At 41.8% G+C, this 19,324-nt stretch overlaps 1 protein-coding gene across 3 annotated transcripts in view; it reads left to right on the top strand.

Annotated features, from left to right (window-relative positions):
- The window catches only part of LOC138759042 (semaphorin-6B-like), a 480,615-nt gene that overhangs the window by 243,618 nt on the left and 217,673 nt on the right, over positions 1-19,324 (top strand). For all 3 annotated transcript variants that reach the window (XM_069928857.1, XM_069928854.1, XM_069928856.1), the window contains one exon: positions 5,780-5,897. In XM_069928857.1, coding sequence (XP_069784958.1) covers positions 5,780-5,897 — 118 coding nt within the window. The remainder of the gene's footprint in view (positions 1-5,779; positions 5,898-19,324) is intronic.

Genomic DNA, 19,324 nt, shown 5'->3' with positions numbered 1-19,324 from the left:
ATGGAAGAACAGTAAAAAGTCCGTAGTTCGGTGTGATACATCCTTGGTGATGCCTTTCGCCCCATCCAGACAGCGTTCCTGATAGATGGTGGGAGTTTTCACCACCTGCTAAAATGCTTTACGGTCTGATACAAAACAATTGCTATACCACACTGAGATGCCATAGGTAAGTTCGCTCTCAATGATACAGCGATAAAAATCCATTAATATTCAACCAGTTCTTTTCAACATTCATTCGATGTGGATGTTGTTTGGTAGGTTTTGCATCTCCAACATCAACATCATGACCAGTTATTGGGATTCTCTTAGGTACATCTGGAAACAAGTTCCTAAATTTTAAAAGTATCAGTTTCATTTCCTCCTTTTCCTGGGGCTGAAGATGAGCCGATTTAGTGTTGACCCCCCGCCCAGTATTTGGGTTTTTCATATCTGTATAATTTAATTGACTTTATTTTTAGCTGTATCGGGGCAAGGGGGTATGTGGGAAAGGAGTCAGGGGGGATAAAAAATAGACTCTAGATGTTACACTTGTGTGGGAAGGGATTGTGTTGTATGTTTGAATTTATACACAGACTGTAAAAAGCAAAACTAAAATATTCTATATAAATGTAGCATCCAAATTCTGCAAAGCAATAGAATGTGACAGACGAACAGGGACAATGTTTTGTTTGAAGTGACCATCACAAGAGTCAGCTTGTACCATCTCATGGTCCCTGGACTCCTTTGTTCTATCAACAACCAGTACTGCTGGTGAAGGCTGTTCCTTGCTAAAAAGCCAAGTTCTCAAATGAAGCTTTTAACATGTTGACATGGCAGCTCTGTGTTTTACTTCCTCCAGAGTATCTGTACTAGATGTTGCCACCCAGTCTCTCCATAGCTGTGATTGGTTGCAGCCGGTACTAGCCCTTAAAGTGATACTCACACTAAATAAAATGGGAGTTCTTAATAACCTGTATCTTTTTTTAACTCTTGTCCTATCTTCTTCCATCGGCCCGATCTTGGTTAATGATCCTTGTGTCGAAGTTGCTTGCTTAACTAGCTCCTTTTTATGTTCTCCCACCTTACAACCGTCACAAACAGAGGGACAAGGGCATCAGGCACAGGGGACCATCCACCGCCTGCAGGTTCCATTCTATGGGCACGTAACCGTCCTCGACAAGCACTGGAACTTCCAGACCAACATTAGCTTGGAAATATTTTCACCACACAGAACCTAATGGTTCAACCTCCATTCTCAAAGCCAGTCCATGCAATAAATAATGCAATACATGCTCTGTTGGCAGTGATGCCCTCGACCTAAAATGAATAAGGAAAAGGTAAACACTAAAGACGGCCATGATTAAGGAGGAGGAAAAAAAGAATAAGCGTGTGACTGAGTAGCCAACAGCCTGCCAAACACAACAGCAGGATAGTATTTAAATTGTTTTTATTTATTTCCTGGTTGGCAGCAATCAAGCTTGAGAAGTTGGCAGGAGTGAAATGTTGCATGGCCAGGAGCTGGAGAGGAGGAAAGAGGCATCATGGGGATAGTGGGGTGATTCAGCAATTGACAGCAGTTGAAGTTCCAGAACCTCTCGTCTTCCTTTCTACAGCTGTTGAACCCGAAACTATGAGACATGCAGCCTCATTAATATAATTACCAAGAGCTTTAGGTGCCTGCCACATTGACCACCGCCAGTGGGCTGATATCACCTCCAACCGTGCATCTTGGTGCCTCACAGTTCGGCGGGCAGCAACCTCCTTTGAAGAAGACCGCAGAGCCCACCTCACTGTCAAAAGACAAAGGAGGAAAAACCCAACACCCAACCCCAACCCACCAATTTTCCCTTGCAACCGTGTCTACCTGTCCTGCATCAGACTTGTCAGCCACAACCGAGCCTGCAGCTGACGTGGACTTTACCCCTCCATAAATCTAAGAAGAATATAATTACACTTCTGTCTCACTTCTAAAGCAGGTGATGGTCCAACTACGCTGGTTGCTTAATAGTGGATTACCCTTTTTATAAAAAAAAGTCCCCCTCCCCCATCTTGTGCTTTGGGTTAAAATTGTCCCTGAGGTACCTGCAGTAACTCTCATTGCAATGGTCTCAATAACATTCTCCGTCTTCAGCTACATGCAGCATTGGAATTGAATTACGAGTTTACAATTTATTTTTTCTCCACCACAGCTCATACCCACTGAGGCCAATTAGTAACAGCACTAGCTGAAGTTAATGAACAGCACTGACCTGCACCAAACCTGAAATTCTCCAGGCTTCTAATCGCCTGCCCTGCGTGAACACATGCGTGACTCTGTTGTCCTTATCTTATCCAGGTCTGACTCTCTGCCGTTTTAGCTGATTTCTGCTTAACTTTAAAATCCATGTCCATATTTTGTGCTGCACTGGATGAACTACTTCTCCCCCAACTGCTACCCTCATCTCTGTAACCTCACACCCTACCATCCTCTGGATCTTTGATCCCTCAGGCTTCATCCTCCTAATTTTAGACACAAGGTCTCTAAGGGTCGCCCACAATAGGCATTTCTTCTCCCAAAGCTCTTAAAGCTCTCGTCTCCTTCATGGAACACCCTCCTTGAAACTGCCACCAAGCCCTTGATGAGCTGCAGTGACATCCTTTTCTTTCATTCCCATTGAAATTTGAGCAATTCTTTGATAAAATTCCCATTTGTGATAGAGGCACTTTGTAAGTGGAAGTTGTTTGCGTTTGCTGTTGTGTGAATTGCCAACACCAAAGCAATGCATTGCTCTCCCAACCACTGAAGGAAACTATGATATTAAAAGAAGTTGCCGCCTTTAGGCGGCATGGTTAACGCAGCGGTGATTGCAATGCTGTTACAGCACGAGTGACCAGGGTTCAAATCCGGCGCTATCTGAATGGAGTTTGTATGTTCCTCCTGTGTCTGCGTGGGTTTCCTCAGCATGCTCCAGTTTCCTCTCACCCTTCAAAATGTACCAAGTTTGGGTGTAATCGGGCGGCACGGGCTTTGGACCAAAAGGGGCTGTACCATGCAGTATGTCTATATTGAATATTGAATTAAATTCTGGACACTCAGTAAGGGCTAACAACCCTTCTGCAATTAAATTTCCGTAAATATTTTATATCTACACTGTAGATGACCTTTGACATGTTTTCAGTAATTTAACTGGAGCCTGTATTGGCTCAACTGGTGAAAGCACTGTGTGGTGTCAAGATTGATTCATGGCCTGATCTCAGCCAAGCCTCCAGCTGCAATGTTACAATTGGTCACGGTAACCAGGGTGGAGGAAATCGAAAGATACTATCCAGATTTCCAAGTCCTGATTGCTGCAGGGCGATTGTTGTTGAAAGAGAGCCAGGCCAAGGCAGGACTGGACCTGATTACAATGGCCGGGTTTGCTATCGGTTTACACATGTCTGGTTCAGCCCAGATCAGAGGTCATTTGGTACCCTCTCGCACAGGTATTTACTCCATTGCTGGGCTGGTTGCAACAAGCAGCGGACCAGGCCAGAGTTAAGGTGACAACCCTGAGCTCACTTTTCTCAGAGGACTGTTTTTCAGTAAGCCAGTCACACCCAGCACAAGCGGGAAGAGAAAATCCATGCTCCCAATCTCATCAACCAGCATTTAACTATGCTAAAGATATCCTCAAATGGAGCAAGTCAGAGATTTGTACGAGTACACACGTTTCCTTATTTATTAAAATTAGCTACACCGACCGGTAGGTCAAACATATTTTCAGTGAATTGCCCCATTGTGCTTTGTGACACCTTTGGCACCAAATCACGATGAAATTTCATACACAAAGGCCTTTGCAATTCAGCTTAATTTGAGTAAAGTTTGACTGTATTGTAATGAATATAAATGATCCTCATCAGCCAGTTCTGTTATTATAATTGAGTGCTGTATGGGCCAATTGGAATGTGAACCCACACACAATTCCTAACAACACTTCAGGATTGTTATCCTTGGAATTGATTCAGTACACAGCATCGCTGGTCAGTAACCTTGTAAATTAATCCAATAAACCAAAAGGGGTGAAATCTTCAGTTGTCTGTGCATGTTTAGTTTTGGGTTATGTAAACATTGTTGTTATTCCAATAAAGTCAGACATTTGTGAAGGCTGCAGTTGATTCTAACTTCTAAGTGTTATTATACTTTAGAATGCTGTTATTGTTGTGTGGAGCAATGCACTATATTAGCTCAGTGAACAGATGTACCGATTTAATGAGAAGACTCTGGAGAGACCATGGATAGCATTGATTTAACAACTCCTCCCTTGAGGCAAAGTTAGCCAGTCTGAGGCATTCAATATGAAGCTGCGAATCACTTTATTTAGTGTTGATCAGTTTGTAGGGGAGAATTTACTTTTTTCTCCGATGTTCTCCATGGATGTCCTGGTTTCCCCAATTAATTGGTTCTTCAGCCCCAACAGCTTTGCACTACTCAGTATAATCAGCCTTCTGTATTCAGGTCTAGACCATGATGTACGGCATAAAGAATGCGTTTTCTTGAAAATTCACCGTTAATCCGACTAGACAGTTCAAATTGCAAAGAGTACATTAGAAATTGAGGAAGAATGGCAGTAGGGTTCTACTCTTCCATCGGAAGAGAGTGTACCTGTGATATATGTTCCCAGAGAAGGGAATTGAAATGGATATAATGTTGAAAAAATGGTGAGGAAGCAGGCAGAGAGATTTCGTCTATAAAGGAACTTTTTAGCCCTATTAATTGTAATATCTGAGATCTGTTGTTTTAGAAGATTTTAAAACTGTGAAGATAGGATCAAGAAACTGACAGAGGTAGAAGGGGGACTTCTTGAGTGCAGGTTTCTTGCAGAAATTAGAAACACATTCTTTATTAACGTATTACTTAAACCCTGCAAAGAGGATCTTGGTGCTTTTTCACCATCAATGAAAGCTTGTTTGAAACCCGTTCTGTGGAGAGACAATAATTTTTAGGTTTGTAGGGCCATCAAATTCAATAAATCTCAAGGGTCACAGCATTGGACGCATTTACGTTCCCCATGTAAATGCTCCATTTGCAAGGAAACCTGGCCTGTGCTGTCTTGAGGGTGACCATTGCAGAGCAATATGACATTACAACCACAGTGTCAGACTGCTATTCCAGCCTCATTGCCCTCTCCAGACTAATTCTTCTGTGGCACCACCCCTCTCCGTGTGGTTTTACTCCCTTGCCCCAGAATTGAAAAGACCAGTTTGACCTCCCAACCTCTCCCTTAAGAACTAAACCAATATGAAGAGTTCGTTTTTTTTTTCAAAACCCGATGTCATCATGTGGCGCCTCCCCATTCCTGCCACCAGTCTGCTTTACTGTGGAATGTATTCTTTCCCTTGTCTATTCCTTCCCACACCATGCCGGTATCCCAATCCCAAACTCTTCTTCCATGACCTTGTCCCTCAGTGATTCACAGAAAAGTCACATTCAACTCTGTGGCCACCATTTTTCCTAAGTCCCACGTCACTCTGTTTTTTTTCGGTGAGACCGTTATTTATAACGAATGAAAACATCTGAAGTTTTCATCAGAGACTTTTGACCAAGTCATCGATGGGCATCTTAATCTTGCTGAACAACTCATCATGTGGCTCAAGGTTTAATTTGTTTCTACTCAGCCCCATGAAACTTCTTTAGACATGTGTCTAGACTCAAGGAGTAAAATAGAAGAGGTGTCAAGAGTTAGTCTCCCAATCATGAAAATGGAACCAAGCATCACTAGAACATAAAACAGAAAATGAGTATCAAAACAGCTTATTCTGAAGCCTCTTTTTTTCTCTCCAGATGTGAAACATAGCGTGGTCTTCGTAGGAAATGGACCAGGAGCAAGCCCTGCCTTCTCAGATGAACTGGATGTTCAACGTATATTGAAAGTAAACAGGACTCTCTTCATTGGTGGAAGGTAAATGCAATGTCAGTTATTCAGCCTCTTCTAAATGTTAGACAATTATCAGTTCTGATAATCTTTTTAATAATTCTGTTTCTTTTTTTAATGAGATTGTAATTTTATGCCAAGTCTCCATGGTATTTTTGTTATTGGACTGAAATGTTAATGCATTAACTTGAAACTTCCAAAGAGCTTTGGCCTCAATTACTTTTGATATTGAATTCCAAGACTAAAAGTGTATTGTATGAAATTTACTCGGTAGCGAGTCCAATACACAAAAATGCTGGAGAAACTCAACAGACCATGTAGCATAGGGCGACACCATTACTGTAGGGATTAGCACATTGCTGTTACAGCGTCAGTTATCAGGACTTGGGTTCAAATCCCACGCTGTCTGTAAGAGTTTGTACATTTTCCCTGTGTCTGCGTGGGTTTTCTTTCTTCTTAAAATATCTTTATTGTTTAATATATAAATCCTACATACAAAGTCATCTAATAATTAACAAACAACAGGTCATATCATATACTTATCACAAATTAAACATATAATATAAATCAAAAAACTATCTATGTGTTTATTTAACTTGTTTCTTTAAGACATCAAATTCTATAAATATGGTAATCAACAGTTTATCCTTTTCTCATAATATATCCCAATATAGTTCTGGATAGAAAATAGATCAGACGAAATGAACAATCCCTTTATATAAACAAATGGTAAATTCTATCTTAATTAATATATGATCCATGATAAACCATATTTAAACCCATGTTTAACTAATTAATTTTTAAAAAGATAAAAAGGAAAAAAAAAAATCCTCTATCTAATCCAACTCCTCCCTTTAAACAGAATTCACTTGTAAAATTGTAAAGATATGGATCATGGGTTTCCCACTGTGCAAAAAATACCTGAGTTGTAGATCTTTTGGGTGTAATTGGACGGCACGGGCTTGTGAGCCGAAATGGCCCATTACTGTTCTATATGTCTAAAAAAATTTTAATTAAAAATCCATGGGAAGTAAAGGGTATCCAAAATTTTGGGCCTGGCCCCTTACTTCCTATGAGTGCTACGTGACCTGCTGAGTTTCTCCAGCACATTTGTGTATTGCACTTGACGCCAACATCTACAGACTTTCCTTGTTTAATTGTTTAACTCCATAGGGAGTCAATGCACTCTGGGACTCTAGACAGGTCAATGTAAACAATGCAAGTTCAACTATTCATGGCTGTGTCTGGCTGATAAAAGCTGGAATAGTTTTACTAGCCTTGGCAGAAAAAAATCAGCTACAGTACTGTCCTAATCACCAATCTATGACGACACTGTAGTGCGTTTCTAAACGTGCAAGTGGTGTGGTTGTCTATGTGTAAGGATTTCAGTGTGTGTGTGTGTGTGTGTGTGTGTGTGTGTGTGTGTGTGTGTGTGTGTGTGTGTGTGTGTGTGTGGTCTCAACTGATCTGCCAGGATTGGTGTTTTGAATGTTAATGAGGTGTCCATTCAGCATCTCTCTACATTGCTTCCACCCGTAGTCTGAGGCTATTCTATTGAACAATGCAACAGTGACAGGCTTCTACTCTCATCTCATTCTTCTCCATCTGCGCAAAGACAACTTCAACCAGGCTAAGATAGCAGCAGAAATATGCATAACACTGGACAACTTGAAAGAGTGATGTGTGATGCCTGATTGGGTCAGTTCTTAGTTAGCTTAAGCTCAGAGCAGAAAACTACTCAAAGCCAAGATTGGTCAATGTCATCCAGACAAGAGACATCAAGATGCATTTGTGAAATAGAAATATCACATTGCGCAGATGGAAATGGTTTATAAGGTTCAAGTTTCAACTTAAATTCTACTTCATGGCTAAAGTGTATTGACAGTTGATCCATGCTGTATTTAAAATTCTTGAAGTGATCACCCTGTTTTTCCCCTTTACTATACACATAACACAAAATAAAAGTAAGACAATCAGCGCAGAACATTGATCCCTCCTCCACAATCAGTATGTATGGTCATCCACCATTTCACTGCCCTGATCAAATCTATCGCGTCCATTGGGTGGAACGGTTAGCCGAACACTATTACATTGCCAGTAACTAGTGTTTAAATCCGCCTGTCTGTAAGGAGTTTGTACCTTCTCTCCATGTCCATGAAGATTTCCTTCAATTCATCTGCTTTCTATGTTCCAAAAACATACAGGATTATTGAGTTAATTGGTATATGGGCAGCGCAGGCTGGTTGTCATGCTGCATCTCAAAATGAAACATTAAATAATGAATACACTTTGCTCCCTTTAGAATTGTGTCGCTATTTCCATCCTTTTAGAAAATTGTTTTGAAATAATCTGTGTCTGACCAAATGTTTAAGATCATAGAACACTACAGCAATGTACGGTCCCTTCGGCCCTCGAGGTTGTGCTCACCTATATATTCCTTTAAACCCTCCCTGCCCCATAACCCTCTTTTTTTATTCCATGTACCTAAGAGTCTCATAAATGCCCCTAATGTTTCAGCCTCCACCACCATCTTTTACAACTCTGTGTAAAAAAAAAAACTTGACCCTGATGTCTCCCCTAAACTTCCCTCCCTTCACTTTGTACACTTGTCCTCTGGTGTTTGCTATTCCTGCCCTGGGGAAAAGGCGCTGACTGTCCACCCTAACTATGCCTCTCATAATCTTGTAAACCTCTATCAAGTCTCCTCTCATCTTTCTACGCTCTAAAGAGAAAAGTCCCAGCTCTGCTAGCCTTGTCTCATAAGACTTATTTTCCAATCCAGGCAACATCCCAGTGAATCTCCTCTACACCTTCTCCATAGCTTCCTCATCCTTCCTATAATGAGGTGACCAGAACTGAACACAATACTCCAAGTGTGGTCTCTCCAGAGATTTGTAGATTCCTGAACTCAATCCCCCTATTACTAAAGGCCAATGTCCCATAGGCCTTCATAACTATACTATCAACCTGCACTGCAACATTGATGTATGGATTTGTTCATCCACACTCCTGACAATTAACCCTGTACCCAGCTGTCTGGTTTGTCCTTCCAAAATGTATTACCTCACATTTATCCAGATTGAACTCCATTTGCCACTTTTCCACCCAACTCTGCATCCTGTTTATATCCTTTTGTAACTCCTCCAACCTTCATTTCATCCACAAACATACTAACCTATCCTTCCACTTCTTCATGTAGGTCATTTATAAAGGTCTCAAAGAGCAAGGGTTCCAGAACAGTTTCTTAAAGAACTCTAGTCACTGACCTCCAGACCAAATACTTTCCTTCCACTACTACTCTCTACATGCAACCCAATTTTTTTTATCCACACAACCAAGGTTCCATGGATCCCATGCCACATGACTTTCTGAATGAGTCTCTCATGGAAGACCTTGTCAAATTCCTTACTAAAATCCATATAGACAACATCTACCCTCATCAATTTCCTTTGTTACCTCCTCAAAAAAACTCATGAAGCGCGATGTGCCCTTCACAAACCCATGCTATCTCTGAGTCAGCTGAACTCCAACAAATGCTCATGGGTCCTATCCTTAAAAATTCTCTCCAATAGTTTGCCCACCCCTGATATAAGACTCACCAGTCTATAAATCTCAGGATTCTCCCTATTACCTATTTTAAATAAGGGGATCACAAATGCCATTCTCCTCCTCTGGTACCTCCCCTGTGGCCAACAAGGAGTCAAAGATCATAGCCTCTGCCCCAAGTATCTCTTCCTTCACTTCCCACAGCAATCTGGAGCATATCGCATCCGGCCCCGGGGTCATTAATCAATATAGATCCATCACTACTTCTTCCTTAATCTCAACATTGTCCATCTTCGTTCTTGTCATTATTCTGTTCTTTACATATGCACCTTGCAGTTCACGTTAATCCTTCGTGCCCCCTTCGAGCTCTCCCAAGTCCTTTCTTAAGTTCCTCCCTGTCTAACATATACTGAACTTCTCATGAATCCTTCTTCTTTCCTGCTTCCTATATCTAATGTCTGCTTCCTTCTTCATCTTGACTGGCTGCCTCATCTGTTTTGTCAACCGTGGTCCCTTTTCCTTGTCCCAGTGGCTCAAACTTATGCTAAACCAAGCATAACTGTCTTAAACTTCTTCCACAGTAGTTTTGTGCTTTCTCCCTTGAACATCTGTTTCAAATTTACTCTCGCTAGTTCCTGCCTCATCCCATCGTAATTAGTGCTTCCCCAATTAAACACGTTCCTATTTTGACTACTGTTATCCTTACCCATACCTATGCTAAAGCTCAGCAAAGTATTCATCCACTGGGAGGTGTGCCACCTAACCAGGTTCATTACCCAGAATTAGATCCAGAATGGTCTCCCCTCTCATTGGCTGATCCACATACTGTGTCAGGAATTGTTCTTGAACACACTTGACAAATTCAGTCCCATCTATCCCTTTTGTAGTCAGGAAGTGCTAGTCAATATCAGGGAAGTTGACATCTCCCATAACAACAACCCTGTATTTCATGGACCATTCCAAAATCTGCCTACTTATCTTCTCCTCGGTGTCCCGAGGGCTACTTGTGGGGCTTTAGATTAGTCCTAGTAAAGTGATGGTTCCATTTCTATTTCTAACTTTCACCCACACTGTTTCAGTGGAAACTTCCTCAGCAGTGTCCTCTCTTTCTATAGTCATGATACCATCTCTGACCAGTAATGCTACTCCCCCACCTCTCTTACCTCTATCATGAAAGAGATCTAATTTTATATCAAAAAAGATAATTGGATAGGTCACTAAAAGTTTGGCTCTGTAATGTTTTAAGGAGCTCAGAGGCAGAGATAGGAGTTGGAAAGAGATGGAAGGAAAGATCACAGCTTAAATCCAAAGAGCTGAATGCATGGCCTCCAATAGTGGAGCAAAGCAGGTGGAGGATGGACAAAAGGGCTAGTGTTGGAAAATTGCAGGGTTCTCAGTGGTTGTTGTGCCGGAGGAGGTGACACAGGATGGGAGACATTCAAGTCAAGTTTATTGTTATGTAATACTACAATTAGAATCCAACATACATGAAATTCTTTGATTTTTGTCTACCATAAGGCAGACAGAGAGTCACCATTTTGTCCAGCGCCCTCACAGAAACCTACAGCACCTGGTGTTTTCTTAGGCGGTCTCCCCTCCAAGTCCTGAGCTTGCTTAACTTCCGAGATCAGACAATCCCAGACGTATTCAGGCTATTAGGTGCTATAAAACAGCGTTCTCCAGTTCTCGGTTCAAAACATGCAGACACACAACCAGATATAACACACATACAGCCAAATATGCAGGACAAGTATTTTAAGTATACATATAAATAAATGTTATTTTGTACATATGAGAGTCTCAAATGGTTAGTGTGAGCAGATCCTTTGGTTGTTCATCATTCTCACTGTCCGTGGTGCCACTTCTTGGGGAGGTGGGTGTTTTAAACAGACAGTTAAGAACTCTTGAAATAGCCTTCAATCTAGTTCAAAAATCACAGGTGTGCTGACTAAATGGGATGTGATTTGAGTGGGATTCATTCAGAAAAGTTTTGGATGAGCACAGGTGAAAGGTAGCACAGACACAGTCAAGTCTACTCTTGTAATAAGGGCCTAGGTCATCAGAAGGTAGTTTTTAGTTGGGGTGGAGAGGGCAGACACTACAGAGTTAGGCAAGTTGTTTCTTATAAAGGCAGTGATTTGGTGCAAGAGGCTCGGGTTAGGGTTAAATTGGGCCCTGAGGTTGCAGAATGTCTAATTCAGACTGTGACGATGGCTAAGGGCTGACTGGGGCTGATTGTCAGTGATGGGGGAATGACTCACTGAGTTACAAGCAGCTGTAGTACAGAAGAAAGTAATAACCTCACCATGAATATTTCCAATATTATAACGGTTTTACGACCAACAGAGAGTCTATCGGATACACTAAATTAATCATTCTGCTGAATTCAGTTCAGGGGAGAATGCCATGTCCAATAGAGAGAACTTGTCCAGTTATTTCATAGAGTGTGAAATCTCTTGGCTCACAATGTCCAAGCCAACTTTTCTGGCTATCCACACCAATGCCCACATTCGGACTGACCTTCTGTGCCCTGCCCATTCAAGATGCTCACTCCCAGGAAGGCATCCCAAAAGAGAGAATGCAAATGTTGCAAACTGGGAGTTTGGTTTTAATGCGCTTTTAGGTGTGATTAAACTTGCCCTATTGCTAACTATCCTGGCAAAAGATACTCCCTCTAGAAATGAGCTCAGCAACTTCCCTTGTGTGGAAGGCCATGGCAAAGCTAAAACTTTCAATGAGCAAGGAACTTTCTTCAATAACACAGAGAAGCTTGGCTGCTCTAGAGTTTCCTTCCCCTTCCCTTTCATTTTCCTTCTTAAGGTAAACTAAGAATCTTGCTCGCAAGATTTACGGAAGTATTACAAGAGTGATTTGACATGAGTGAATGATTTTACACTCTTGTCCTTGACCTCTGCTTGCAGTTTGCTAAGAAACAGTATGTTATTTATATGAAAGTGTTGACAGGGGTGTGTGTGAAATACAAGTGACATTATAAAAAATAAATCTACTTGAACTAAAGAGTCATAAATAATGTATTTTCCTGCTGGCAATCAATCACATTTCACTCACACGTTCTAATGAATGTATGGAATTAATTGAAGGTATGCTCGGAACTTTTGGCCTCTCATTAAAAATCCTTGCTTTTCCAGTGTTAACCCTTTGTCTTGAAAGTGCTAGCTGATTGTAAATGGCTGAGGCGAAAGTACTGATCCCCTGCAATACTCCATAAAATACAACTTGTTGAATAAACTACCTTTGATCTGGGATTCAGAAAACCGGGCATCCTCCAGAGACTGGCACTTTTTCGGTAGATGACATCTGCCTATCAAAGATGGAGTTTGGCACCAAACGCAACCCGGTGTGACCCTCGCTCACCTCCCGTGTACCCCATCGCGTTCTGCATTGCTCATTAACTATAACCATATAACCATTTAGTGGTATCATTTCTTTAAAAGTACCCCTATCTGTCAAACATGTCCCTTGCCCAACTCACGGAATATCCCGTGTCATTCCGCTATTTTGTCAGCATCTCCGAATTGCCGTATACTAACGTCCATCCAGCATCAGGACGCTTTCGTCGGCCCAGAGACCGCTCAATGTGGGATCAATGGCTGTCGTCGTCACCCATAATCCTCCATGCAGCTGAAACTGCTGTACTAGCACCAGGGCAGGGGAATCGAGCAGGAACAATTTCCCTGATGCTGGTTCAGCAGTTTGGGGTGGGGGGGTTTGTTGGAGAGAGCGATGTCAGCACGACTCGGGCAGGTGTGCAACCGGGGAGGGGGAGAGACTATGGCATGACTCAGGCAAGCGGGTGATGGCAGCACGACTTGGGCTGGTGAGGGGGGGGGCGAGAGACGGCAGTGCAACTCAGGTGAGCGAGCCAGGGGTGGGGACGGCAGCACGACGGGCAAGCAAGCCAGAGGGAGAGACGGCAGCTCGACTTGGGTGGACGAGAATGGAGGGAGAGACGGCAAAGCGATTCGGGTGGGTGATTCCATATTCCGGAAGGTTCCGAACAAGGGTAGGTGTCCAGTCCTGACGATCCCAGATAAACGGTTAGGCACCTGTATCACATTGCTTCTGCTTTCTTATTTGTCAATTGCCCAATGCTTCCATCCTCATTATTATCCTGGATTTCACTTTTTTTTCCCAATTATCTTCCATCAAGAGCTCAAACTCCATACACCTCCTTATGTTAACCAATATCTACCCTGTCAGTTACAATTTTTCAAACTAATAGATTTCTTAAACGTAATATCCTTTCCATATGTTGACTATGCCCAATCACATTAAGATTTGTAAGTACCCATGACCATAATAGATTCCCTCACAATGTTTCATGTTCTGTGAGATTTCTGAAACCTTCAAAACATGATATTAAATGCATTCAACAAGCTCTACTTGACAAATCACCATTGTGTTGTTCTTTAAGTTATGAATAACTCCATTGACAACCTTCAGGACAACTTAATGTTGGCAAGTAAATCACAACAAAAAAAAGGAAATCATTGTTTTATTTCCTATCCAGCTTGCCTCTTTCTCTCCGTTGAGGTGATGATGTTTTCCAGACGATTTTTTTTCCTCTCTACTCTCTTGCCGACTGCAATAAAACAACTCAACATTTCTGAGTCTGTCAAGTTTTATTTCTTTTGTGCATCCTGAATGTAAATATTCCAATTCGTGTTCTCTCCTGTTCTGCAGTGCCAGGTACCAATCTCCAACATGGTCTGCCCCTCTCTTTCACCTTCCTCCCCACAGATGACACTCGTAAGGGGAATAAGTGTGTTAGCATAATTGGAATGATAGTGAATTGCCCAAGGTTCCTTCTCTTTGTTATCTTTGGAGAAAAAGTGGCTGACTGTGAACTGGGCGAAACACAAAAGTGTGCAGATGTTGTGAATACAGTAAAATGCTGGATGAACTCAGCCAGCCTTTTCAGCATCCATAAAAAGCAAAGATATATTGTAGATTTGGAATGTGGTATTCGACTGAGCATTAGTCTTCAACCAATCACAGGGGGTAAATGGCAGAGTTGCAGCATCCTGAAGCATACCCTTGTGTGAGATAAGAGCTCCTTAGATGGAACCTTCCAAACTTTACCAAATGCAAGGAAGAGAACTGCAAAAGCATGGGACCACCACCAATTGGAAGTTGCCCTCCAAGCAACATGCAATGCTGACTTGGAAATAGGCTGATGTTTTTTCAACATCACTGGAACTCTCTCCCGAACAGCACTTCAAGGACTGCAGCAGATCAAATGGCAGCTCACCACCATATCTCCAGAGAAATTAGAGATGGGCAACTAAATGTTAGCTCTTCCTGCGAAGCTCACATCCCTTGAATGAATTTTTTTTAATTATAAAAGGAAAGATAATAACAAAATCTTTATGAAAAATAGTCTTACAATCAAAATTATCAAAACTTTGCTTGGGCAATTCTTAAGAGCGGCACGTAGTGGTTTAGACAATGTTGTTACGACACCAGTAAGCTGGTTTTAAACCCAGCACTGTCTATAAGGGGTTTGTACGTTCTCCCTGTGACCTGCATGGGTTTTCTCCGGGTGCTCCAGTTTCCTCCCACCCTTCATGTGCTGCCAGTAGGTTAATTGGGTGCAGAAGGATGGTGTGGGCTTCAATAGCTGGAATTGGCTTCAACTATGTTGTAAATAAGTTATATATTTTTTTTAATTAAAACTTAAAACTTGAGTGAATATCTGCTCTCAGCAGCAGAAGGTGAAAAAAAATGTTGAGTGGAAGTTGAAGAGTTGGATTACAAAGCCTAGGGGCTGAAATTGATACTCTCCTTTCTGCAGTCAGTGTACACATTATGAAACCCTCGGTATGTTTTCTCTCCCAACAGTCAGAGACTTCACAGTCTCTTCCAATTAATGGTACAATTGATTAGTGACTGAAATTGATTTTCTTTCAAATGCCAATGTAAATGGAAACCTGTTTTGTGGACATTCAGAAGGAGGGGGGGGGAAATTTGATACCTCCCCCCATTTTCAACTCATGGCATCAAAATAGATCATGTAATTTTTGTGTTTATAGCGCATTGAGTCACACAACAAGAAAGCAACCCTCTCGGCCCATCAGTTTTGACCGACCATCAAGTTCCCATTTAGATTAATTCCACATTAATCCTATCCTATTGGCCAAATTCCCATCAATTTTCCCCCCACATACAACCACTGACCCACACACTGGCCAGTTAACTTACCAACTTGCACACCTTTAGGATGTGGGAGAGAACAAGAGCACCCAGAAGAAACGGTCACAGCCACAGGGACAAAGTGCCAAATTCACGCTGAGTAAATGATGGGACTTGGGGAAAATGGAGCTCTACTCAGTGCTCACTGCCACCCATATTAGATTCAGATTTAGGTTTGCTGTTGTAGTACATACATGACATTGTAGCCATGTGCTACTCGAAAGAAGACGCAAACACATGTAGTGTTATCCAGTTAAGCTCTGAGTTTTATTAGGGCTCAGGCCCGATTTTTATACTTGCACTGTTCCCGCTGTGATCCCTCCTTGGCTGACATGACAGCATGCATAACAAAAGCAGGTTTCCCGCGTGTGCGTACTTTCCTGCATAAAAATGCCCTTCTTCCCTGTGCGCTGTCTGTTTGCTGGCTTTTAAGCTGCCCTTGCCATTTTCCTACCGGTTCGCTTGTTGGGGCTAGTGCCGCTGCGTAGGATGCTGCCCTTTGGTTGCGCTCGCCACTCAGAGCGCCAGCTCGATCGACATGGTGGCGGGCCACCACAGCATCACATACAACCCTGAGGTTCTTTTCCCTGTGGGAGAGGCAATATTACCATTTATTGATCGTGCAAGAAAAATGTGCACAATGTACACACATGTAAACAAATAAAGAAAACAAACTGACTGTGCAATACAGAGAGGGAAAAAAATCAATAAAGTGCAGAAGTAAGTCCTTAAATGAGGCCCTGATTGAGTTTATTGTTGAGGAGTCGGATGGTGGAGGGGTAGCAACTGTTCCTGAACCTGGTGATGTGAGTGTTGTGGTATCTGTACCTCTTTCCTGATGGCAGCAGCCAGAACAGAGTCAAATCCTGTGTCAAAATACATCAGACAATTTCAAGATGAATCTTGCCAAAGTTCACTGGGCCATTTGACTGGTTATCAAGCTGTGGCCACACTGGCTAGGCCACAGTTAGTTATTACCCAGTAGGGTTACTATCCTCATTAGTGGCTGTTGCAAGTCGACATGCATTGTGTCAAAGATGTGTGATCACCATGTCTTGTGTATGTATATTATTTATTTATTTTTTAACTTCTGGTATCAGGTCCTTTTCAGGGACTGGAGTAACAGTGCACCAAGTGATGCCATCCATACAGGTCTACTGATACTAATAACATAGCAGTAGAAGGATGCTCACAGCTGAGTGTTCCTTTCCCACCTCTAATTCCATAAGGTCGAAAAGTGGATACTTTGTTTCCATGTTCCGTTCCGTTGAACAAAATGGAGGCAAGTTAAGCCTTAAAGGAAAACTCAACAAGGTTGCACCTGCATTGAGCATTTACTCAGCAGCACTGATGATCTGTGATGTCCTCTCACCACTCTGTTTTACGCCAAAACACACAAGAAGCTCATTTATCTCATTGCGTTGAAGCGGGCACTCATCAGTCCCAACCCCCCTTGTTCCCTGAAAGCCCAAAGCTTTTCCTCCCACATGTGCCCATCGACTTCATTTGGCACTTGCCTTCATGGGAGGATTCGCCAATTAACATACCTGCACATCTCTAGGATGTGGGAGGAACCCTGAGAATCCAGGTCATCACGAAAATCATGCAAACAGACAGCACCCAATCAGGGTTGTTGGAGCTGTCACCCATTACGTTAACCATTTCCCCCCCCCCCCACCCCCACCCCCAAATTACAGCTTTTCAAAGGTCCATTCTGGAGAGAAAGCGCAACTGGGTCAAAAGGCAATGTGCATAAAAGAGGAAAGAATTTCATGAAGGGAGTTTTGCCAATCAGATATATCTTTCATTTGGAGATGAAAGTTGTACAGTGGCATTGCTAATTGAAGCATAGACTTAGCAACAGCTTTAAAAAAAAGATTTGAGGGTAAACCAATTTTCCTCATGTTTGATTATATTCAATGAGTCATAAATCTTTCTGATATTTTAGTTGACCAAATTTATTTAAATATGTTTGCAATTGGCTCAGTATCATTAGATATGTGCATAAATAAGAATGATTAAATATCGAATGATCAAACAGATGTGGGACCGTTAATTAAAATGTAATAGTCAGATGCAGGAATAAAATAATTAAATATGTGCATGAATTAAAAGATCTTCTGAAGAATGAGATGAGATTTCCAGCTGCTCCAGTGTGAAGTCTGAGATGCAATGGATGAAGATGTACTTTGGGAGAATTTTATACAAAGGCACTTTGCCATAGATACTTCTGCTACTGCGGTTTCCATTCTAGTCCAAGCTTGGGGAAATTCCTTAACTCTGCGGCTCCGATGGTGGAGTCACGGAGAGTGGTGGCTGACTTCCTGCTTGTGGACGAGGCTGATCTTCTTTTCAAGGGTACTTTTGTGAAGGCTTGGTCAAGGACACAAGCTGTTGTGTCAAACACAGAGCAAAGTTCACAGCATCACGTCCCACGGTGTTACGGGTCCAACCTTGAGCAATGATCTGAATGGAATGACACTGGGCCAGCCATCCTGAAGCCACTCTTGATTTCAGCATTTTTTGTGGTTGACGATGAGCTTCTGTTACGTACCAGACAGCAGCAATAAAGATTAGCTCAGACGGTGTTATATTTAAAATAATATTTTTAATTATTAACCAACAATTATTTAACACCTAATCTAATTTAACTAACTTATCTAAACTTAACTAAATTTATATACAATTATCGAACTTAAATTTTAACTATGCGCGAATATATTGGTGTGTGTGGAACACCCCAAGTCACTAAAGCTCAAAGCTTAATTCTGGGAAAGCAGTTCCAAGTTCAAAGTTCAGAAATTTGGTGATGGTACATGGGCTTGAGATTGATGCAACACAGCAATGTTCACAGCATCACGTCCCACGGTATTACGGGTCCAACCTTGAGCAATGATCTGAATGGAATGACACTGGGCCAGCCATCCTGAAGCCACTCTTGATTTCAGCATTTTTTGTGGTTGACGATGAGCTTCTGTTACGTACCAGACAGCAGCAATAAAGATTAGCTCAGACGGTGTTATATTTAAAATAATATTTTTAATTATTAACCAACAATTATTTAACACCTAATCTAATTTAACTAACTTATCTAAACTTAACTAAATTTATATACAATTATCGAACTTAAATTTTAACTATGCGCGAATATATTGGTGTGTGTGGAACACCCCAAGTCACTAAAGCTCAAAGCTTAATTCTGGGAAAGCAGTTCCAAGTTCAAAGTTCAGAAATTTAGTGATGGTACATGGGCTTGAGATTGATGCAACACACAGGCATTAGATGGCTGAGGCATGCAGGCCTTAGATGAATGGTGACTCATACAGGCCTTAAATGGTTGAAACATCCAGGTTTTAAATGGTTTTGAGACATGCAGTCCTTAAATGATGAGACGTGCACTTAGATGGAAGGAGCAGTTCATGAAGTGAGTGAAAGAAGGTTGATTAACTCACGACAACCATTTCTTTGATATTTCAGAAAAATGTCCTTTTTAGGCGAGGGCCTTTCTCAGCAATTAGAACCCATTTTATGGGTAAGTCGAAGTGGAGTGTAGTATTTCTTCTGCCAATAGAGAACCCTTTTTGCAGGTTGGTAGGATAAAGCGTAGTATTTCTTCTGCAACTTTAAAACCCTTTTTGGGGGTCAAAGTGGTTTCTCATCCATCGGTAAGCAAAAGAAGGAAATCTGCCAATTCT

Source organism: Narcine bancroftii, chromosome 3, assembly GCF_036971445.1.
Source record: "Narcine bancroftii isolate sNarBan1 chromosome 3, sNarBan1.hap1, whole genome shotgun sequence".
Lineage (NCBI taxonomy): Eukaryota > Metazoa > Chordata > Chondrichthyes > Torpediniformes > Narcinidae > Narcine > Narcine bancroftii.
The sequence above is the reverse complement of the archived record's forward strand: the minus strand, read 5'-3'. Positions and strand labels throughout refer to the sequence as shown.